At 42.8% G+C, this 24,334-nt stretch overlaps 1 protein-coding gene across 2 annotated transcripts; it reads right to left on the reverse strand.

The window, feature by feature from the left end:
- Positions 1 to 38: 38 nt before the first annotated feature.
- Positions 39 to 24,324, reverse strand: TSPO (translocator protein). Of its 2 annotated transcripts, XM_074936863.1 has the most exons (5): positions 24,167 to 24,300; positions 6,475 to 6,676; positions 2,221 to 2,359; positions 900 to 1,094; positions 39 to 213 (listed from the first exon to the last, which is right to left on the reverse strand). In XM_074936863.1, the coding sequence occupies exons 2-4, from the start codon at positions 6,654 to 6,656 to the stop codon at positions 921 to 923; spliced, it is 495 nt and encodes a 164-aa protein (XP_074792964.1). In that variant the 5' UTR covers positions 6,657 to 6,676; positions 24,167 to 24,300; the 3' UTR covers positions 39 to 213; positions 900 to 920. The 2 variants fall into 2 exon arrangements, with proteins under 2 accessions (XP_074792964.1, XP_074792974.1); XM_074936873.1 differs by lacking the exon at positions 39 to 213 and having other exon boundaries at positions 892 to 1,094; positions 24,167 to 24,324.
- Between the last annotated feature and the right edge of the window lie 10 nt (positions 24,325 to 24,334).

Raw genomic sequence — 24,334 nt, forward strand, 5'->3', positions numbered from 1 at the left:
ACTAATTCATCTTTCTGTGATTTTCTCCCCCCCCCCCCCCCTTCAGGTGCTCATTGGATATACTCTTTGGGCGGTGTCATCAGTTCCTGACTGTGCTTTGGATTTGCTGTTGTCTATTTTTTTAGCCAAGTAAATTACACTAGTTGCAGTGGCAAGGAAATGGGGAGGGGAGGCAGCTTTCTTCTAGGTTGCAGCATCCTTTTGGCTTTAGCCCTTTAAAAAAAAAAAAAAAAACAAAAAAAAACATGGTGTAAGACTAGTAAGTTCCTTATTGTTTAATATGTTTGAAACCTTCCCCTACCTCTCAACTATAATGGTCCAGGCTGCAAATTATACTATGCTCTCAAAGTTTATATGCACAAGTATGGGAATTCTTCCTCCATATAAGGCCTAATTGTAAACATTTCTAGGCACAGTGCTTTGAAGACAAGACACTGAAGTCAGTACAACAGCTGACAGGAATAAGCACTATGCCAAGTGGTATAAGGCTGAAGGATCAGGCCCGTACTGAGTAAATTAATGTGAGGAGCAATAGTCTGAAAGTCATTAATGGACTTTCATTTCTGGACATAATCAGCCCCCAATTCACATTAATTGCCAGTAATAGTTAAAAATGCTATCCATTAAATTATTTTTTATATGTAATCAACAGCAGGGGCAATAGGAGAGGGTGCAGATTAAACCACTTCATTGACTGTACTATTAAATTCACTCACGCACACATTCCATTCGGATTGTGTACTAAGCCAGCATCTGAATGTTGACATGAACACCACTCTGACTGTATTTAGACGAGACCTATTTTTAACTGTCTAATACAGTAAGTACTTCAAGCAATAGTAAAACAGGATTGTAATTTTATTTGGGAAATGCATAAAAAAAATCTTCCGCCTTGATACCTTCTACCAGAAGGTTCTGTATTAAGATTGCTTCTTGTTTTTATTGTCCTTCCAGATGCGGTAATTGAGCACAGAAGCCAAAGTTAACCAAGCTAAATAAGGGAACATCAGATACGCTGCTCTCTTGTTGACATGGTACCAGATGACAGTTGTAGCTGTTGCTGCACCACTAGTGAGTAGGAGATTGACCAACCCCTGAAACAAAATAAGGTGGGTGGTTAGTGGTATTTTACATGCTGCATTTTTGTTAAGACAGTACGTAGATATTTGCACAAATTCAGACTAAACTTTTTTTATAAAGAGTTCTGAAACACAGGGGAAAGTACATGCTTAAAAAAACTTAGAATGCCTCTTGCTGATACATGAATGTGTGCAGAGTGGGGTGATCAGTTTGGAAAAGGAATCATTTGCTCTTAACAGGACTGAGCTGGCTTTGGCGACATTTTCATACCAATACAGAATAAATGCAAAAAGCTAAAATTAATGCAACATTCAGCCTGAAATGTCATGTTTTAAATTCATAGCATTCACATCAATAATGCTAAATTAATAACTCTAAAAATTCCAAAAGTTAAGTTTGTGTGTTTGAATTTCTTTACTTCAGTATTTCAGGGATGGTGGATAGGGTGGTCTCCTGCAATTTAGGAGACTGCTTCAAATCCCTGCTGTGCTGCAGATTTCTTGTGTGACCTTACACACGTTAGTGTTCCCATTTCCCCAACGTAAAATGGGGATAATAGTGCTTCCCAACCTCACAGGGGCACTGTGCAGATAAATACATTAAAGGCTCCAAAGCACTCCATTACTATGGTAATGGGGTCATGTAAGTATCTAAGAGAGCTGTGTAGGAAAAGAACCAGCCAAGTAGTTCATAGGGTGGTTTATGTCAGAGACTAGCTCCCCCGCCCCCCCCCAGGACAGCAGAGAATAATTAGTACTATCTAAAATTGACACTGAATTACGAGTCATCTCATAGTAAATGAATTTTCACAAGAACTTGTCTAAAGGACCCCTAGGAACTTTACCTTGGCATAGCTGTATTTACTCTAGTCACATGAATTATAACTTCTGTTAACAAAGGGTTGGAAAAACACACAATTGAGAGCTAATAATGTAATGACACTGTAGATAAATTATGCATAATCTCGTATGACCATATGAGTAATAAGGGAATTTAAAAAATCTGCTACTTAAGCCAATTGTTACTTTCTATATGTACCAAAGTTCATTTTCAGAATAAAAAATTCCAAAGTCGGTACCTTGTAACTGACTATGTAAGGATACGATGAGACTTTAAATGTCAATATTACTTTACACTTACCCATCCTATTTTGTGAGCTCCAAAGAATATGGGAGTCCATGCCCAATTTAATGCCAGCTGCCCTGCATACAGCCCAAGTGGAACCATTGACTCTTCATTGAAACCTCCCAACTCCTTCCATACCAAGTAAGAACCATATCTGAATAAAATGAACATGACAATACAAGTACTCTGGCAAATTATACAATATAATATGTAGATAATTATAAACACATACTTTGGCAAACTAGGTAAATTTCATAGGTAAGGCAAGAAAATTTTTCAAAGAAGTCTGTGACTTAGGAGTCTCCATCTTATTTTCAAAAGTCACTTAAGAGTCTAAGTGCATTCACTTGCAAGAGACTTAGGCTGCCAAGTGACTTTTGAAAATAGGATGGAGTATCATAAGTCATAGTTTTGGGCTAGAATCCAAAATTGAAGTGCTGATTTATTGTTGAACCTTCAATATGTGGTTTTCACACCCCTATGCTATTCAGACAAAATGAGAGAGTACGTGGTACTGAACCATCCAATAAAAGAAGTAAATAAAAAATTTTGCAGTGGCTACTTTCATTCTTGGATATAGGGGAGCAGATGAACTACTGCATTTTGGACAAATAGAAGTTTGTGTTGAGACCTGAAGACTATAAAGAAAGCAATTGCATTAGTCTAGATGAACTGAATACATTAATAAGAGTTTTGGTAACTAAGTGTTCGTTGTGTGGAGTACAAAAATTGTTATTTCAGAAGTTATATCGGCAAATTTTCAAAACTGGGAGATAATCTGGGGTCAAGTTGAATGAGTAGGTTCCTAACTGGAGAGTGAAGTGTTGGATTTAAATGTCACTTTACCTCCCTCTATTTAATGAAGTGCTTGTCATTTTAAGGTATTAATTTTTTTTTAAACGAGTTAACAGAAGTTAAGGCTGAAACAGGCAAAAAGTGAGGAGAGAGAGCAGTGGTGAATTTGGGTAGCGTCTGCACAGAAGTGATATTTTCATAACCACATTTGATTTCGGAAAGGAGGTGTCAAAAACAATCACCAGAGTGAAGAGAATAGGGGAGAGGAGCTTTTCTCCTGTCAGTGAAATCCTCTTGGTACTGGTTACTGGAAGACCTTCCAGAATACAGTTTTGCAATTGCAAACATACCAGAATTCTCATTGCAATCCATGCCCTTTTAATACCATGGAATGGTGCATTCTGGGATAACTTCTTAGTTCACTGAAGGTAAGACAGGATTACTCAAGGGTGAGGGATATGAAGCTCAAGCTTATTGTGTGCTGAAAGCCTCCCACATAGGGTTGCCAGGCATCCGGTTTTCAACCTGAATGCCCAGTTGAAAAGGGACCCTGGCGGCTCTGGTCAGCACTGGGGAACCACTACCAATGAGAGCTGCGGGGGCAGCGTGCTGAGCCTCCCATGTGCCTAGGGGCTGCAGGGACCTGGCAACTGCTTCCTGGGAGCCGTGGTAAGTGCTGCCGGGACCCCGCTTCCCCTCCACACCCAAAGTCCCTCCTGGAGCCCACACCACAGCAACACCCTGCCCCAGCCCCATCCTGTACCCCAAACTCCTCATCCCTGGCCCCACCCCAAAGTCTGCATCCCCAGCCAGAGCCTGCACCCCACTCCTGCACCTGACCCCCCCCTGCCCCAGCCTGGTGAAAGTGAGTGAAGATAGGGGAGAGCGAGCGAAGGAGGGAGGGGGGATGAAGCGAGTGGGGAAAGGGCCTCGGGGAAGGGGTGGGGTGGGGGTGTTAGGTTTTGTGCCATTAGAAAGTTGGCAACCCTACTCCCACAACCTGGTTAGCTGGATCATTCAGCACAGAAGTCCACTCCTTCTTTTTTACTTTTGCTTTGTAGTTCACTTTAAAGTGTTAGTGGGTACTTGATTTCAGGGCCAGATGAGTATGTATTCCAAAAGACAGTCTGCTCCTTTGTGGTAGTAATTTGCCAGCGGTTTGAATGTAGTTTCATACTGAGATGAAGTCTACATTATAGGTAAGAATGCAAATTGAGTTGTGCACCTAGCTGGGCAATGGGGAGCTCCATATGCAGGCTTTGCTGCATAAATATTATTGAACTCTTAAAAATTCACCCGCACATTTTTAAGCAAGATAGATGCATGCCTGCAGCTAAACAATTAAAAATCTAAGACATCCACATGACTTTACCAGAGTTCAAATTCACTCACATGTAGCATGAATAAGTTTATTTTTGATGTGGAAGTAAATAACCCAAGCTTGCATGCTGGCTGTTCCTTTTCTAAGGGCACAATTTGATATGCGGTCAATTTAATCACTATCCTCCCAAACAAATGCTTTTAAAAAAACAAAAAGGCTTCACATTTCTCCATCACTAGGAAACACCTAGACACAATTCAGCTTCCAGATGATTTGTGAAACTGTTGTTTAATAAGCAGTTGCACTTGTACACAGATATAACTTTGGCTTCTGCTCTTGATCTAGATTTTCTGGCAAATTTGTAAAGTATAGTTCAGGGCCAGCCCCTTAGTTACACAACTCTTTGGGAGTGCTAGAGCTCTGCTAGATAATACCAGTATTGCATGACACAATCCCCAGACTCTTTTGTATGTGTTAAATGCAAATAGAGGAACTGGATTTGTTGGGCACTCTGAGGAATCTCTGTGATGTTATGTATACAGAACACAGTGATCTGGTTTTGAGCATGATTGAGACTCTGAGAAGAAACACTTAACTCCCCCTGGGATTAGAATCATTGTGATTTGTCATCAAGAATAAAGTATGATTAGGACATTAACCATGGGAGGGAACAAAATAACAAAAAGATACTTTCTGTTTGCTTGGGGAGGGGGAAAGGGAAGGACACTATGTACTGAGCTGTAAAAGACTAGAAGTTTTTCACAAAAGAAGAAAAGACCCAAAAGGGAGAGAAAATGGAAGGAGTGAAGGTGAGTGGAAATTAAGTGATAAGGCAAAGGCAAGAAGAGACATGATTCAGCATTTGTTTTTATGCGTATTGCTTCACTACAATATTTTGCAACAGAGAACACTAAAATTAAGGAAATCTGTAGCATCCCATCATAACGACTTACTCTTAATTTTCTAAAAAGTTTTCCTATTTGGGGCTGAACTTTCCAGACTTAATAGGCAAAAAGAGCGCAAATTTGAGGAAAATCCCTTACGTTGTATTTGAGTTATAGAAGAGTTGGGCATTGTAGTAGGTTTGTGGGGAAAGAGACAACTCGGCTTCAAAGAAAAATTACTTTCTGCAGGGATCCGCGATAATGCAACTATGGCTGAACAAAAATGCATTAAACATGGCATAGGGCTAGTCCTCCATAAAGAAGCTGTGAAACAAATTGCGGGGGCTGAGTGTCACTTTGGAGCGTGGTCATTGTGCAAGTTCTCGTAGCCTAATGTGGCCTCCCCTCATGTGACATCAGTTAAGGAGGCTGGGAGAAAAGCACTTTCTCTTCCTGGGCTGTTCCTGGGACAGTTTGTGTGAGGGAGATCATACCTGTCTAAAACACACAAAACAGTCCAGAAAAAAAATCTACTTTACAAATAGTTTAGCTATTTTTAAAATGAGATGGAGTGATTAGAATATTTTTTGGTATTACGCTTCAGCTTTTCTTTTAAAGTACCGATAGCTCTGATATTTGGCCCAACACACTTGCATCATTGCATCCCTTTCATCATTGCCCATTTATTTGACAGTAATAGCCTAAGCTGTCATCAGTACTTCAGACTAATTCAGTTAGAGGGCAGCAGATTGTACCAGATAATGTGACCCAGATTAAAAGCAAGGGGTTTTATTAGTGTGTTATAAGACAAGGGTTATAGATTCCAGTAAATTTAACTTACTCTTTACTGGAACAATCCAAATCTCAATCCCTCATTTATTTACTAATTCCGTTAATTTTAGCTAGAAATATCAGAGGACACATATACGGGCGGAAATGATTAAAAAACTCTTTCAGTTAGTCAGCACATTACTTCACAGTTCTATTTCTCTTATTGGGGCGGTCAGAAGCAAATCAAAAATTCCTGCATTTAATACAGCTCCCTTGTGCATACACATAAAGGGCAGTGTTTCCTAAGCAAGTGCTTTACCTGTTGAACATTGCAGAAACAACATTGTCGCTCTTTAAGTTAATGTAGCATATATATATGCAATAACATAGCTAACTAACGTTATGCAATATGATTCTTTTTAACAATCCAGCTTTGCTACTGTACATTAAGCAACCATCAGACTAGTTAAGTGTATATACACAATATAAAAGACATACCCCATTGCTGTATACAGAGTTCCCCAGACAGGGCCAAACATCCAGTTAGGTGGACGCCAGGATGGCTTCTCAAGAGATTCATACCATATAGGGATCTCTCTCTTTGTTATCATGCCTCCCAAAAACCCTCCTGTATGGGGCAAGAGTGTGAAACCAACAGCCGAGGCCCACTTCGGTACCATTTCCAAGACAGACGCTGAATCTGAAACAAATCCCAAACATCTGAATGTTTGTTTGCAAAGTGAATTTTTTAGAATAAAATTCTGGCCAAACACTTTCAGATTAAACAGACTTATTTAAGAGATAATTATTGTACTACTTAACTCCTCTTCTAGGGCCTGATCTAAAGCCCATTTAAGTTAATTTAAAGACTCCAGGCTCACAGGCAAGCTGGAACACCCCAAGGATTCTTTTCAGTTTTTCTTTTATAGGCAGTTTTAATCTGATGCGTTGTTTATGATTCTACCAACAAAGATTTCTTGATCAATTATTCAGTCGATCACTGCACCCAATACACTGCTTCCTTACTCATTCGTATCCCCTTCCTTGAGCTTGCTTAGCAGAGGTTACAGGTTTAAAAACAAACATCCATCTTAAATAGTCTCTCCAATTTTCTGGGGCTGATCCTCAGCTACTGTAAATTGTTTTAGCTCCATTGACACCAGCTGAGGATCTGCCCCTATATGTTTCTCTCTCCAGTCAAAAGGCTTCAGTCTTGTCAGGTGCTGAACATCCACAATTCCCTTTGAGCTCAATGGGAGTTGTTGGACATTAGTGCCTTGCCTGATCAGCCTAAAAGAGAGACTCTCAAACCCATATTTGGATGAATGTCAGTCATTCACCTCTTTCCCCAATTGCTTGTATATTGGTGACACTACTAGTTTTTCTTGGCATAGCATTTTACATAGATGGACGGTTTGGTGACAAAATGCAGAACCCTTAAAAAAAATTTTAAAAGTACAATTTACATAGTGCCAAACTGCATTATCCCTCAGTTTATTTATTCATGGATGAAAATATGTGTATGTGAAATTCACCCACGTGCAGAAGGTCAGCACAAGGCTTAGGACCAATATAAGCCCTCCAACCAACAGTGGGTATAGGCATTGGGGGTGAAGTTTGACTGGTTGCCCTAGCTACGTTAGCAAAGCAAAGGTAGCATTAAGAGTAAATAAATAAGCTGGAAAACTCTACCCCAAGTTTTGTGGCCAAAAACCACCTGCTATATACAATCCGTATATAGGTTGCCAAAATAAGGGATTAAACACATACCAAAAAGGATAAAATAGAAAAGACAGATTTTGAAAGCATAGTAGCCAAGTGCATGCAACCCTTTACTTTTATTATTTGCATAGGACTATAATCTTGCCCAGTGCTTTATGTGACGTAGAGTAAGATATAGTCCGTTGTTGTAGCTGTGGTGGTCCCAGGATATTAGAGAGAAAGATGGGTGAGGTAATATATTTTATTGGACCAACTTCTATTGGTAAGAGAGACAAGTTTTTGAGCTTAAATAGGGTATGTCTGCACTGTAATTAAACTTCTTTGGCTGGCCTGCGCCAGCTGCCTCAGGCTCACAGGGCTCTGGCTAAGGGGCTGTTTTAATTGCAGTATAGACATTCAAGCTCGGGCTGCAGCTAGGTTTGCCAGGCATCTGGTTTTCAACCGGAACGCCCAGTCAAAAAGGGACCCTGGCAGCTCCGGCCGTTATAAGTCCAGTTGGCTGCCCCCAGAGGGGCAGGCAGAGTGCCTGCCCGGCTCCACATGGCTCTTGGGAAGCTGCCAGCATCTCCCTCTGGCCCCTAGGCGTAGGGGTGAGCACGGGGCTCCGCATGCTGCCCCCGCCGCAAGTGCCGGCTCGACATCTCCCATTGGCCGGAAACCTTTCCCACAACATGTCTTTCAAGATCCATGAGTTGTGCACATGCCTATCACAACGTGTGGTGTACCTCATCCAGTGCACTAAATGCCCCAGAACAACTATATGTGTGAAACCAGACAATCAACTACACTCTCACATGAACTCGCCCAGAAAAATAAGACAAAAACACCCTATCACCTGTGGGTGAACACTTTTCACGAAACGATTGCTCTATATCTGACGCGAGTCTCAGACCTCATTCTCAAAGGAAATCTATACAACACCTTCAAAGGATGAGCCTGGGAGCTTAAATTTGCAACTTTGCTAGACACTAATAACCATGGACTGAATACAGACACTGGATTCATGGCTTTTTACAACAATCTGTAACCCACTAACAACCCCCCTCCCAGCAGTTCCCCCCCCTTTCTTTTTCTCACTATGACTGGAGGGGTATTAACAGGACACTTCACTTTGAATGGTCCCTTGAAACTTGAAATTTTGTGTTTACTACTTATGCTAAATGACGTATTCCACCTTCTATTTAGCTGTGACATTGAGTATGTTTCCCAGACCGGAAGAGGAGCTCTGTGTAAGCTCGTCTCTCTCACCACAGAAATTGGTCCAATAAAAGATACTAGCTCACCCATCTTATCTCACAAAATAAGAAACTAATCCTGAAGAATGGCTACAGAGAGTGGAAGAGGGGACACAGAGGAATAACAGGATACTGAAGGTCAGTGAAGTAAGAGGAAAAAGAAGAGCTGTGAAAGTGCTAAAAAGAGAGAAAATAAAGATGCAGGGGGTGATTAGTTGTTTCAGAGGCAAGTCAAAGAAATGTGTCTCTTTGATTTGTTAGGGACCTTGGTTAACATGATATGAATGAGTGAGAGCAGAAGCCAGATTGGAGAGGATCAAGGAAAGCCCTGGCAATAGCTGTAGGCCATACAGACAAGGATTTTAAATGCAATGGGGAGGGGGACGGATAGACTGGAAAAGCAGCTGGGATTGAGAGAAGAATTTTTTCATGAGTGGGTAAACAAGAATGTGCCATTAGCCTGAGAAAGAAGCCAGAGGGGGGAGGATGTTTTGAAGATAGAAGATGGAGAGAGCGTGCATGCCCAGGAATGGATAAGAGACAGAAGGGAGTGGAAGGGTTGGAGGTGGAAAGAAGGAAGAAATCGGAGCCAAAGTCTGTGCACAAGAGGAGGGGAGAAGAAAACATCCTGCTGAACAGTGTCAAGTCTTTGATGGAGGAGGGAAAGCTGGGAAGAGAGTTAAAAACCTATCCTGTGTAGTTTGTTGCTACAAGTATTGCTGTCGTGCCTCTTACCTAATATATTCTATATGCAGAGTTCAAAACTTATTTTTACCAGGTCGTGTTTTAAATGCAGCACAAGAATTGCAAGTTCTCACGTTCCTGCATTATTTCTTCTTAAATACCCCTGTGGGAGAAGTATCTCTGTTGAAGCACATACTACTTCTCAGGAGTATTGGCGACATGAAAGTGACACAGTGCTACTCACTTTCACTATCTAATTCTACTGGGACCCAGGGGAGTGACTATCTGCAGGACCAACAAGCTCCGCTGGGAACAGGAGCTCCTAGTAGTTGTAGAGGATCATACCTCTGCTGCTTTTACAGAGTAATTTGGAAGGAGTCCACTAAGAAGGTGAAAATGACTGTGATCCTATCGCTCTGCTGTTCTTATGGTCATTGCTGGGGAAACATGGGGCCCAGTTCTCCACTGCCCTGCAGTTTGTAGTTACTTGTACAGTGGATGTAAAATGATATCAAATCAGAGCTGTAATGTTTTGCACCCTTAGTAAGTGAGTACACAAAGGACAAGTTAGTGGAGAATCTGGCCCAGTATGTATAGGAGCAGCAATAAAGGGATCATTGTGGAATGGGGGAGAACAGGAAATATCCACAAAACAGGAAGAGGAAAGATGTGCACAAACAGAGGGGGAGGAGGAGAGAGAAGGAAGGGAGCGCTGCAGTAGTGGCAGGACATAATTTGGGATTGATTTTGGTGCCCTGCCCTTTGGGCTAGTAATACTAATTAGTAATTATATAGCACTTTTCAAACAGAACTCAAAGCTTTTTGTAAGGGTTAGTAAGCTTCTTTATCCCTATTTTCAGAGCTGTCCCTAGGGAACGGCCAATCGGGACAACCACCCTGGGGCCCTGCGCTTTGGGAGGCCCGTGGGAGGATAAAGTGATGGGGGTGAGGAGCAGTCCCCGTACCAACTTCCCCCCAGCACCTCCTGCTGGCCAATCAGCACCTCCCCATCCCTCCCAGCGCCTACTGTTGTTCAGCAGTTTTGCAGCAGCTGGAGGAACTGGGGTGGGAGGGGAGAGGAGCGAGGGCACAGTGCACTTGGGGGAGGGGTGGAACTGCGCAGGGAAGAGGTGGTGTGCAGGTGGGGCCTTGGGGGAAGGGGGGGAGTGGGGGCCGGGCCTGGGCAGAGCCAAGGGGAGCACCCTCTGGCAGATAGAAACTCGGCGCCTATGTCCCCGGGCCCCGCACCCCCCATAGGGACAGGCCTGCCTATTTTACAGAGGGGATACTGAAGTACTGTGACTTGCTCTAAAACACACACCAAGTCAGTTGCAGGATTAAGATTAGAATTTAAGTTTCTTAACTCCCAGCTCCAGGCCCTGTCAACTACACCACAACCATCCCTAGATGTGGGAGCACTATAATTCAGGTATTCAATCCCTGGGGATTAGCAGCTGGTACCAATCTCCAATGAAAATCAATGGCTGAGTGAAAGAGCAGCACTGATTGATTTAGGAAGCCATGTGCAGCCCTCCATAAATGCTCCATGTGGGCCTTTAAAACGAGAACAAGTGAGTGAAAGGAGGGAAGTGGTGGGGGGGGATTCCCAGAGACACTGTTCCTGCAAAAAAGCGTAGAGCTGGAAACAAAATGAAAGATTTGGAAACAAACCAAGGATGAAAGAGAGGAGAAATGCACAACCAGACAGAGGTGATAAGAAAAAGAAGTAATGCATAAAATTCAAAGTGGTGATCAGAGGAGAAAAATATTAAAAGGCCCGATTCCAGAAAACCTTATTCTTAGGTGTCTCCCTTACATGAGTTTTCCAGTTGTAGGAGTTTCTGTTACACAAGAGTATAAGGAAGTAGCTGATGCTTAGACCTGAGATGTGTAAGCACTGGAATAAATTGCCGAGAGAGGCTGTGGAATCTCTATCATTGGAGGATTTTAAGAACAGGTTAGACAAACACCTGTCAGGAATTATCTAGTTATTATATAGTCCTGACTTGAGTGGAGGGCACTGGACTAGCTGACCTATTGAGGTCTCTTCCAGACCTACACTTCTAGGCTTCTGTGTTCTCCTACCACACACCCCATCTTTGCTCTAGATTTCTTAACACCATGACAAATTAAGCAAATCACATATAAAGCAGAATCTGCATTAGTTCCACGTTTTTCTGACTTCACTTTTAGGGGAATTAAATGGCTTTCAGTTGCATTACTTTAGTTTCCCTTTATTTTCAGAGAGGAAACCAGTTATAGAGCTTACAAAATGCATTTCATAATAGCTGCTTGATAAGGAGTGTTTTCCTTTAAAAAAAAAAAAAAAAAAAGTTCAAAGTGGATTCAGGCACTATACTTGTGTTCCGTGTTATACAGCACCGAGCATAAGGAGTTCTGGTCCATGACTAGGGCTCCTAGGTGGCTTCACAATACAAATACTAATAACTAATAATCCACCTGCTCTTAAGTCTGCCGACCTATTTTGTGGTTAAACAATCACATTTCCTATTTTGTATGATGTTTTTCTCATCCTTATTCCTGTGCGAAAGACCCACACAAACAGGGGGAAATGACTAACAGGGTGAGTATTCTCCAGTAAATCAAGTTGTTGAAAAAATAAAAAGTTAAGGCTGGAAGTGTTTCAAGGGATTCCATCCATCACCTAGAAGGTTACATTTTTCTTTACAATTTTTTTTTTTAGTTCAAAAGCCTGGAAGTAAACAGAGAGGAATCCATCCAGTTCCCACACTGCCATATAAAACTTTTAATCCCTATAACACCAACCACTCTTAACTTTACCCCATTATTTGTTCTGTACTGGAAATATGCAGTTAGATGTATAATATTTATTAAATGTGTAGGAAATATTTAAAAAGTAATATACTTGTAGAGTATATAAAACTGTCAGATCTGACCTTCTCAGAGAGGGTAAAGTATTTTTATTAATATAATTTGAATGACTGATATTTGCTGTTTGTAGCTTTGTATCTAAACCTGGAAAGTATATACCTTTTAACTATGGTGTAGCAACTAAGTTTGTCACCTTTTTGTACTGAATAATATTGTAGAATGGGTTAGTGATTTTATAACCTCCAAGTAAATTTGTTATTTTGATCTTTATATATCTTTGCAAATGTTAGATGATAAAGCTAAGGCTCAGTGGGTGGTGTAAGTTAATTGAGGTGATATTGACAGATGAAAGATTATATATGGTAGAGAGAAACTGGCTGGATCTGTTAACTATTCATTTTCTAGACTTAATGGTTGGGGATTATTTTGTAGTTGTAGGACTTTGTAAACGATATGTGGGTGTTAAGTGAATTCTCTTGAAACACTTTAAACTTGAACAATACTCATTTTTTTGTTTGATTAGTTCTTTTTTTTGTTTGGGACTTACCCTGTTTTGAATAAGTGCCAAAAGCTTAACCTGGGATGGTATTATGTTAATAGAAGGAGAGGCCTGCTATAATGGACCCTATGAGAATCACCAAAACAGGGGTCCCTTCCTTAGACTTTAGCCAGTCTAAAGCAGATATGGGGAGCTTGGTGGGAGGAAAGGTACACCTTAGAATAGAGGACATTAGAGGGAAATACCTCTCATGGTTGCCTGTATCTCCCCTTGCATGCCTACCCTTGGTCCCCTATAGCTCTTATCCCTCATCTTCTATTCCCTACTATTATCCAGCCTCTCCCAAAGCTTCCCCATTCTGAGACCAGGAGCATGACTCTATGTTGCCCTTTCATATCCCCTATCCCAGCCCAAAAAGGAATCCTACAAAAAGTGAAAACATGGAAAAATTGCTAAGGAGGAATACAAAAGAATAGCACAAGCAGGTACGGACAAAATCAGAAAGGCTAAGACACAAAATGAGTTGCACCTAGCAAGGGACAGAAAAGGCAATAAGAAAAGGTTCTTTAAATACATTAGGAGCAAGAGAAAGACAAGTATAGGTTGGCTACTTAGTGAGGAAAGAGGGCTAATAACTGATGACATCAAAAAAGCTAAGGTTTTTGAATGCCTATTTTGCTTCAGGTCTTCACTAAAATGATTAATGGTGATTAGATTCTAAACACAATTGATATTAACAACAAGAGGGAAGGAATACAAGCCAAAATAGGGAAAGAGCAGATTAAAGAATATTTAGAAAAATTAGATGTATTCAAGTCACCAGGGCCTGACGAAATTCATTCTAGGGTACTTAAGGAACTAGCTGAAGCAAGCTCGGAATCATTAGCAGGTATCTTCAAGAACTCAATGGGTGGGTCCCAAAGGACTGGAGAAGGGCAAGGATAGTACCTATCTTTACAAGGGGGAAGAAAGAGGACCTGAGCAACTACTATCAGTTTGTAAGCTCCTAAAGGATAATAGGGTTATAAGGAATAGCCAGCATGGATTTGTCAAGAACAAATTATGCCAAACCAACCTAATTTCCTTCTTTGATGGGGGTATTGTCTTTGTAGATGGGGAGAAGCAATAGAGGCGAGATATCTTGATTTTTTGTAAGACTTTTTACACAATCCCACATGACAACTTATAAGCAAAGTAGGGGAATACAGTCTAGATGAAATTACTATAAGGCATGTGCACAACTGGTTAAAAGACTGTACTGAAAGAGTAGTTATCAGTTGTTCACTGTCAAACTGGGAGGACATATCTAGTGGGATCCCACTATGGTCAATCCTGGATCTGGTTCTAATCAATATTTTCTTTAATGACTTAGAGGGGAGAGCCCTTATAAAATTTGTGAATGACACCAAGCTGGGAGGGGTTGCAAGCATTTTGGAGAACAGGATTAGAATTCAAAATGACCTTGGAGAATTGGTCTGGAATCAATAAGATGAAATTCAATAAAGACAAGTGCAAAATACTTCACTTAGGAGGGGAAATTCAAATGTACAACTACAAAGTAGGGAATAACTGGCTCGGGGGTAGTACTGCTGAAAAGAATCTGGGAGTTATAGGAGGTCACAAATGGAATATGAATCAATAATGTGATGCAGTTCTGAAAAAGGCTAGTATCGTTTGTAATGCATAGGAGGTATGTGTCCTGCTCTACTCAGCACTGGTGAGGCCTCAGCTGGTGTAGTGTCCCATTCTGGATGCCACACTTTAGGAAAGATATGGACAAATCAGAGAGAGGCCTAAGGAGAGCAACAAAAATGATAGAAAGTTTAGAAAACCTGACTTGTGAGGAAAGGTTAAAAAACCCTGCATATTTAGTCTTAAGAAAAGAAGACTGAGCGGGGACCTGATAACAATCCTGAAATATGTTAAGGGCTGTTATAAAGAGGACTGTGATCAATTGTTCTCCATATCCACTGAAGGTAGAACAAAAAGCAGTGGGCTAATCTGCAGCAAGGGAGATTTGGATTAGATATAAGGAAAAACTTACTAAATATAAGGGGAGTAAGGTTCTGGAACAGGCTTCTGAAGAAGGTTGTGGAATCCCCATTACTGGAGGTTTTTAAGAACACAGTGGATGCAATGGTCAGGGATGATCTAGGTTTACTTGGTCCTGCCTCAGCGCAGGGGGCTGGACTTGATGACTTCTCAAGGTCTCTTTCCACCCTACATTTTTATGATTCTATGTCCCTCCCCATGTTTTCCCACTTCTGCCCCTCAGCATTTCTCCCAGTATCCGACTCACTCACTCATCCCCCCACCTCTGCCAGGTGCAGCAGCGCACCCTTAGGCTGCAACAGGTCAGTTTATACTTTAAAAAACATGTTAAAATAATTAAATTTCTTTTGTGTACTCATGGTAACTGCACTAGAGTGACCCCAGCCATCGCAACAGGAACCAGAAGAAATAAGGAAAAAGAAACAAAATACAACATTCTGCCACTTAAGGCAGGGTGTTTCTCCACTATGGCCCAATACATGGGAAGCTATACTCAAGATTTTCTTCAGCCTTTTCCCCTTTCTCTCTGAGTAAGGGCTGCGGGGAGGACAGCAGAAAGGGAGCAAACCACAAAGGAAGGGATGGTTTGCTTCAGCCCAGAGGAAAACTAAATAGTTCTTAACCTAGGCGCCAACTCTGCGGGTGCTCAAGGGCTGGAGCACCCATGGAAAAAAATTAGGGGGTGCTTAGCACCCACTGGCAGCCAAGCTCCTCTACTTCCTCCCCACTCCTGCCCACCTGTGGCCCCTGTCTATCAACTCCTCCCCCTCCCTCCCACTGGCTCTTGCATGCCCTGGAACAGCTGTTCAGCAGCGTGCAAGAGGGGCTGGAAGGAAGGGAGAGGGAAGAGGTGGGGCGGAAAGAAGTGGGGTGGGGACTGGGGCTGAGCAGGGTTTGAGCACCCCTGGGGAAAATTAGAAGCTGGTGCCTGTGGTTCTTAACTTTAAAGTCTTTTGTAAACTGTTTAGCCTTTCTGTGGACGCAAAAGAGCCAGCTTCCCACTTCCTCTTTCTTCCTAGCCTGGGTGTTTCCTGACCCAGTTACCTTCCAGCTCAGGGAGATGAGGAAAAGAGAGAGCGACTTTTGTTACCTCCTCTTTAAATCCCTGTTTTAGAGCGCTATTTGCTAACCCCTTCTTTCTCTATCTTTGTGCTGGGCATGTATACCTTCTCACATCATCTTTAGATTATACATCTTTAAAATTTTGCCACTGACATTACCCTCATCTAAAATTAAAAACACTAAAGGGCACTTCTTGCAGCATGGCCAACAAAACAAATGGTTTTGGTGTTTGTAGGCCTCACCATTTTGGGGATGTGAGGAGTTGGAGGGAGGAAAAAAAAACCATTAGGAATAGTTTCAGAACATCAACAGCAGGGAATATTTTGCAACAGCACAATTTCATAACTGCTTTTCTTGTTCACTCCCTCTCCAGAAAACAACCATCCAAAAACAGAACCAGAAATTCTACCATGGAATGAGATGTGGCATGCAAAATCTCAGGGGTGAGGAGGGATTGTTTTTTTTCTGGGGTGTTTGCTGGAAGAGTGGATGGTTAGTACTGAGAATCCCATTTGTTTTAATTATGGAGTGGCTACTACAGCGCCATACCTCAGAAGAAACCATGACACTGACTAAACAAAAAGAAAAGGAGTACTTGTGGCACCTTAGAGACTAACCAATTTATTTGAGCATAAGCTTTCGTGAGCTACAGCTCACTTCATCGGATGCATACTGTGGAAAATACAGAAGATGTTTTTATATACACAAACCATGAAAAAATGGGTGTTTATCACTACAAAAGGTTTTCTCTCTCCCCACCCCACTCTCCTGCTGGTAATAGCTTATGTAAAGTGATCACTCTCCTTACAATGTGTATGATAATCAAGGTGGGCCATTTCCAGCACAAATCCAGGTTTTCTCCCCCTCCCCCACCACGCCCCCCCCCAAACAAACCCACTCTCCTGTTGGTAATAGCTTATCTAAAGTGAAAAGAAAAGGAGTACTTGTGGCACCTTAGAGACTAACCTCGTGTATGATAATCAAGGTGGGCCATTTCGGAAACAGCCCACCTTGATTATCATACACATTGTAAGGAGAGTGATCACTTTAGATAAGCTATTACCAACAGGAGAGTGGGTTTGTTTGGGGGGGGTGTGGGGAGAAAACCTGGATTTGTGCTGGAAATGGCCCACCTCAATTATCATACACATTGTAAGGAGAGTGATCACTTTACATAAGCTATTACCAGCAGGAGAGTAGGGTGGGGGGAGAGAAAACCTTTTGTAGTGATAAACACCCATTTTTTCATGATTTGTGTGTATAAAAACATCTTCTGTATTTTCCACAGTATGCGTCCGATGAAGTGAGCTGTAGCTCACGAAAGCTTATGCTCAAATAAATTGGTTAGTCTCTAAGGTGCAACAAGTACTCCTTTTCTTTTTGCGAATACAGACTAACACGGCTGTTACTCTGAAACCTAAACAAAGAGAGTTGTCAAAATGCACAAAGTAAAAAACAAATCTAGATAAATGTTTTTTCTCACTTATAATAACCTAAGATGTTATCTGTAACAATAGAAGGAAACAGCACTGTAAATTTAAGTTGGTGGTATTTAAGGACAAAATGTGTGCAATATGATATGTAGGTTTGGAAGGATTAGATTTTTATTGGTAGTATACTAAACATCGATTTCACTGTGCACATACACACCACCAACAAAAAAAATCTAATAAGAAAAATACTGTCTGAGAACTTTAGAGTTTGATTTAATGATATTTACTTTGTATATTTGTCAATATCACATGTCCAATGTGTTAACTGTTATACTGCTTTAACTTTTTGAATCTGTCATTTCAATAATTATCATCTGAACCCTCCCCATAATTTTCTGCAACTCTGAACATTTCAATCAATAAAAACAAAAATTCTGAAAACCCATAATTTTGCACAACAAAATGTAAATCAATAAAAATTGCAAAAAGCTTAAACATCAATATTATCAATAAATTTAAATTCTGTCAAGCCTAGACTCTCAACCTTTCCAGACTCCAGTACCCCTTTCAGGAGTCTGATTTGTCCTGAGTACTTCCAAATTTCCCCTCACTATAAATCTACAAAATCAGACATAAAAATACAAGAGAGTCACATCACACTTACTGAAAACTTGCTGACTTTCTCATTTTTACCATCTAATTATAAAATAAATCAACTGGAAGATAAATATTGTACTTAAATTTCAGTGTATAGTAGATAGAGCATTATAAACAAGTCATTGTCCGTATGAAATTGTGGTTCGTACTGACTTTGCTAGTGCTTTTTATGTAGCCTGTTGTAAAACTAGGCAAATATCTAGAGGAGTTGATAGACCGCTGTGTACCCCCAGGCTACACCCTGGTTGAGAACCACTGGTTTAGTAGATGTACTTCTGTGACATTTTGTACTAGCTGTATACTTTCAGGACATACTTCATTCCTAGATTTGAGCTGTACTATTCATGCCTGGTAGTCATTAATATGTGAATCACCATCACCAGATCTGTGTCTGATTGGATGAAGTATAACCTTTTGGGCAGCCACAAGCAGAAATAGGTAGCTTTTGCTGCTGTGGATATTTGGGTATTTGACAGCAGTGAGGAGTCCAAAAGGAACCCTAGGCTGCAGATTGACTTAACAACCTGAGAGCAGATGCCCTTGATAATGGGGGATGTTATAGGAGAAGCAAGGTTTCAGAGTAACAGCCGTGTTAGTCTGTATTCGCAAAAAGAAAAGGAGTACTTGTGGCACCTTAGAGACTAACCAATTTATTTGAGCATAAGCTTTCGTGAGCTACAGCTCACTTCATCGGATGCATACTGTGGAAACTGCAGAAGACATTATATACACAGAGACCATGAAACAATACCTCCTCCCACCCCACTCTCCTGCTGGTAATAGCTTATCTAAAGTGATCACTCTCCTTGCAATGTGTATGATAATCAAGTTGGGCCATTTCCAGCACAAATCCAGGTTTTCTCACCCTCCGCCCCCCCCCCCCCCCCACACACACACACAAACTCACTCTCCTGCTGGTAATAGCCCATCCAAAGTGACCACTCTCTTTACAATGTGTATGATAATCAAGTTGGGCCACTCCTTGCAATGTGTATGAAAATCAAGGTGGGCCATTTCCAGCACAAATCCAGGTTGTCTCACCCCCCCCCCCCCAAAACACGCACACACACAACGCTTCCTCAGCTCTCGTCCCCTAACGCCCCTACTCTACTTGCGCTATATTGATGACATCTTCATCATCTGGACCCATGGAAAAGAAGCCCTTGAGGAATTCCACCATGATTTCAACAATTTCCATCCCACCATCAACCTCAGCCTGGTCCAGTCCACACAAGAGATCCACTTCCTGGACACTACAGTGCTCATAAACAATGGTCACATAAACACCACCCTATACCGGAAACCTACTGACCGCTATTCCTACCTACATGCCTCCAGCTTTCACCCTGACCACACCACACGATCCATCGTCTACAGCCAAGCTCTGCGATACAACCGCATTTGCTCCAACCCCTCAGACAGAGACAAACACCTACAAGATCTCTATCAAACATTCTTACAACTACAATACCCACCTGCAGAAGTGAAGAAACAGATTGATAGAGCCAGAAGAGTTCCCAGAAGTCACCTACTACAGGACAGGCCTAACAAAGAAAATAACAGAACACCACTAGCCGTCACCTTCAGCCCACAACTAAAACCCCTCCAACGCATTATTAAGGATCTACAACCTATCCTGAAGGATGACCCAACACTTTCACAAATCTTGGGAGACAGGCCAGTCCTTGCCTACAGACAGCCCCCCAACCTGAAGCAAATACTCACCAACAACCACATACCACACAACAGAACCACTAACCCAGGAACCTATCCTTGCAACAAAGCCCGTTGCCAATTGTGCCCACATATCTATTCAGGGGACATCATCACAGGGCCTAATAACATCAGCCACACTATCAGAGGCTCATTCACCTGCACATCCACCAATGTGATATATGCCATCATGTGCCAGCAATGCCCCTCTGCCATGTACATTGGTCAAACCGGACAGTCTCTACGTAAAAGAATAAATGGACACAAATCAGATGTCAAGAATTATAACATTCATAAACCAGTCGGAGAACACTTCAATCTCTCTGGTCACGCAATTACAGACATGAAGGTCGCTATCTTACAACAAAAAAACTTCAAATCCAGACTCCAGGGAGAAACTGCTGAATTAGAATTCATTTACAAATTGGATACTATTAATTTAGGCTTAAATAGAGACTTGGGAGTGGCTAAGTCATTATGCAAGGTAGCCTATTTCCCCTTGTTTTTTCCTACCCCCCCCCCCAGACGTTCTGGTTAAACTTGGATTTATGCTGGAAATGGCCCACCTTGATTATCATACACATTGTAAGGAGAGTGGTCAGTTTGGATGAGCTATTACCAGCAGGAGAGTGAGTTTGTGTGTGGGGGGGGGGGGGTTTGAGAAAACCTGGATTTGTGCTGGAAATGGCCCACCTTGATTATCATGCACACTGTAGGGAGAGTGGTCACTTTGGATGAGCTATTACCAGCAGGAGAGTGAGTTTATGTGTGTATGGGGGTGGGGTGGGGGGTGAGAAAACCTGGATTTGTGCTGGAAATGGCCCACGTGTAGGGAGAGTGGTCACTTTGGATAAGCTATTACCAGCAGGAAAGTGAGTTTGTGTGCGTGTGTTTTGGGGGGGGTGGGGTGAGAAAACCTAGATTTGTGCTGGAAATGGCCCACCTTGATTTTCATACACATTGTAAGGAGTGGCCCAACTTGATTATCATACACATTGTAAAGAGAGTGGTCACTTTGGATGGGCTATTACCAGCAGGAGAGTGAGTTTGTGGGGGGGGGGGCGGAGGGTGAGAAAACCTGGATTTGTGCTGGAAATGGCCCAACTTGATTATCATACACATTGTAAGGAGAGTGATCACTTTAGATAAGCTATTACCAGCAGGAGAGTGGGGTGGGAGGAGGTATTGTTTCATGGTCTCTGTGTATATAATGTCTTCTGCAGTTTCCACAGTATGCATCCGATGAAGTGAGCTGTAGCTCACGAAAGCTTATGCTCAAATAAATTGGTTAGTCTCTAAGGTGCCACAAGTACTCCTTTTCTTATAGGAGAAGCAAGTTATTCAAAGCATTTGTCTTTTCCCACCAGCATTGCTTCAGTAGGGCTTGGGTTCAGCTTTAGCCAATTGCTCTTCATCCAATTTATCTCAACTCAGCATTGAGAAAGAGGGGAGAAGATGCTGTTTATATTTCATAAAAAAAACAAGCGTAGGGCTGGGTGGTGTCCCTATACCAGAAGTGTGCAAACTATGGCCCGCAGGCCACATTCAGCCCATGGGGCCGTCCTGCCTGGCCCTTCAGCTCCTGGCCAGGGAGGCAAGCCTCCACCCCCTCCCCCACAGCCATGCTAGGAATAGTCAGGGGACAGGGAGCAGTTGGATGGGGCAGAGGTTCTGGGGGGGGGGGGGGAATGGGGAATGGGAGGGGGTTAGATGGGGGGGTACCGGGGCCGGGGGTGCTGGGAATGGGTGGTCCGGGGACAAGGAGTGGGGGGGGGGTGTTGGATGGATCAGGGTTCTGAGGGGGGCAGTTAGGGGGCAGGAAGAGGGAGGGGGCATATAGGGGGCATATAGGGGGCAGGGGCCAGGCTGTTTGGGGAGGCACAGCCTTCCCTACCCAGCCCTCCATACAGTTTCGCACCCTGATGTGGCCCTCGGGCCAAAAAGTTTGCCCACCCCTACCCTATACTATTGTCAGTTCAGCCCATGTTGTCTCACTGACTCCTCCAATGACTTCACTTAGATGTTGAGTAAGATGGAGGGGAAGACTGAGATTCCACATTATGGGATTCCATGGAGGAGGGTTCTGGGGGAAGAGTAATATTTTCCCATAATGATGACCCTTTGGTCTGAGAAGATGATCTGGCAGTATTATTTGCTATTCCGATTCATTTTCACTCCACTGAGTTAAATGACCCCATTCCTTTTATTAAACTGCTCTACAAAATGACTCACTGTTTGATGTTTCATAACACCAAACCAATGCCAAATGATTACACAAGCGCAAATGCAGGTTTGCATACTTTCACTTCTTTTTCTTGTAATATCTCCATTTGGTGCTCACTTTACTAAAGTGTGTTTCACTTTAGCCTTTCATGAATTCACTCCATTTCATGACATATAATCAGTCAAGAGAACACAAACAAGCATCCTCTTTTTTCCCCTTTAGGTAACAGGCAGAATAAGCTTGAAGTACATATAGCAATTTAAGTAATGCATTTCCTCTCTACTAAAGCTCCACTAGTTTAAAATCATACTCAAACTATCTCGACCTACCTGGAAAAGCAAATATTGACAATATGAAATTCTGGATTTGAGAGGCTGGAATTCAAGGCCCCCATGAAGCCAAATGAGATAGGAACTGGGACAGGGAAGAGGAGTAACACATGCAATAGTCCACTAGCTAGGGCTTGATTCATTGCTGCTGGCACAGGAGCCAAACTGCCCCAGAGGTTTTACTGTGGTAGGGCAGCTTAAAACTACTGTGGGTTTTAGCACCAAAGGCTGAATCCGTGCATATTCTGGCTCCCTTGATCCCATCCTCTCCCTATTTGACACCACCCACTTTCTGTGCTTTGCTGGCCAGCTCCAGGTGCCACAGTAGTGGGCATTTGCACTGCTATAAACCCCCTTCTGGAGGTATTCTGCCACCATGGTGCTACAATCCAAGTTCCACTAGTGGAAGCCTGTATTACATAAGGGAAGGTTACTAAGCAGTATTTCCCATCCACTGGCTAGAACCAGTGATCCTTCCCAACTGTTTTCTTGTTGTGTTCATATAAAAATAAAGAAGAGAGAAAGAAAAGGAAACTTTCCTGAACATTTTAACTATAATACTTCAAATGATAGCAAGCCCCTATAAATTAATTGTTGATCCAACGAGAACATTATTAGCATACATTTTATAGCATTTGTATTAATAATTATCAACATGTCCCTCAAACTATACTATGTATCTATCCGGAATCATTTAACCCAGCACTGAAATGAAGCCACCTCCAGTCTGTAACTCAGTAACCAGGAAAATGAAATGTACATAACAGGCACGGCAACACTGTAGGATGGATAAAGAACAGGAGAGAGAATCCCCTTACGAAGAGGGCTGTGGGAGTAAGAGCATGCACACACACCCTTCCCCTCCCTGAAAGGGGCATTGCTCCCAGCATTTAAGCAGTGTGGTCTGCACCTGCCAATGGAGTGAGTGCAGGGCAAGACACATTGTAAGGATCTCTCCCCAGTTCCCATAAGATGATCAAAAAACACACAGTAAATGTTAAATTTGGCATAGAATCACAACAGCTCTCCCTCATTCACCCTGTATAACCAAGCTATGCTAACATGGAGCAAATAAAGTAGCGCTAATAATAATTAAACTCCCCCCATCTAGGCATCTGAGGAAGTGGGTATTTACCCAGGAAAGCTTATGCTCCCATACGTCTGTTAGTCTATAAGGTGCCACAGGACTCTTTGCCATCTATGGTGTATCTCACCTGAGAATCTCCAAGTACTTTATACACCGTTAAAGAGGCCTCCCAGCACTGCTGTGAAGCAGTCAAGAGGACTGTGTTTTACAGATGAACTAACCACGGGTTAAGTGACTGGGCCGAGGGGAGGAAGCCCACGCCTTGGCTGTATCGCTACTAGGCAATGCACATAAGCAGGTGCTGCTGTCCCTGCCGACCCGCTGCTGGCTGCAATATGTGACACTAGAAGACGGCCTCCGTGTTGCCAAACCCAGCACTGTGTGGCACCCTGGGGCTAAGCCCTCTTGCTGTTACCAGTGTCTCATCGGCCACGAGGTGTGGTATAAGGTGCCATTTCCCTCCACCCCTGCTGCTACAGCCAGGCCGATCGACTTGCACAGGTGACACCCTCCCCTTGCTCCTGAGGCAACTGAGAGCTGCTTCCCTTCGAAATTAGCCGTTTTCGCCTCCCCGCGCCTTAATCCGGAGCCACTGACGGAAGAGTCTCCGCCACAAACTCATGCCCGGGGAGAGACTCACCCGCTGCAGCGGCCCGCAGCTCGGCGAGGAAGAGGAGAGCTCCGACCGAAGCCGCGGCTCTAGGGACCCGGCAGGGGTGCGGCGTCCCTCCCACACGTAGGGGAACCGCAGGAGCGGCAGCGGCATGGCAGTCGGGGGCGGAGCTGGATGCTTTGGTGGCGGCCCGGC

Source organism: Natator depressus, chromosome 1, assembly GCF_965152275.1.
Source record: "Natator depressus isolate rNatDep1 chromosome 1, rNatDep2.hap1, whole genome shotgun sequence".
NCBI classification, from domain to species: Eukaryota; Metazoa; Chordata; order Testudines; family Cheloniidae; genus Natator; species Natator depressus.

Coding starts and splice junctions, on each gene's coding strand:
- TSPO (XM_074936863.1), bottom strand. CDS start 6,656: ATGGTACCGAAGTGGGCCTCGGCTGTTGGTTTCACACTCTTGCCCCAT. Junction 2,360..6,474: donor ACTCTGTATACAGCAATGGG/GTATGTCTTTTA, acceptor CATTTTATTCAG/ATATGGTTCTTACTTGGTAT. Junction 1,095..2,220: donor GAGCTCACAAAATAGGATGG/GTAAGTGTAAAG, acceptor ATTTTGTTTCAG/GGGTTGGTCAATCTCCTACT.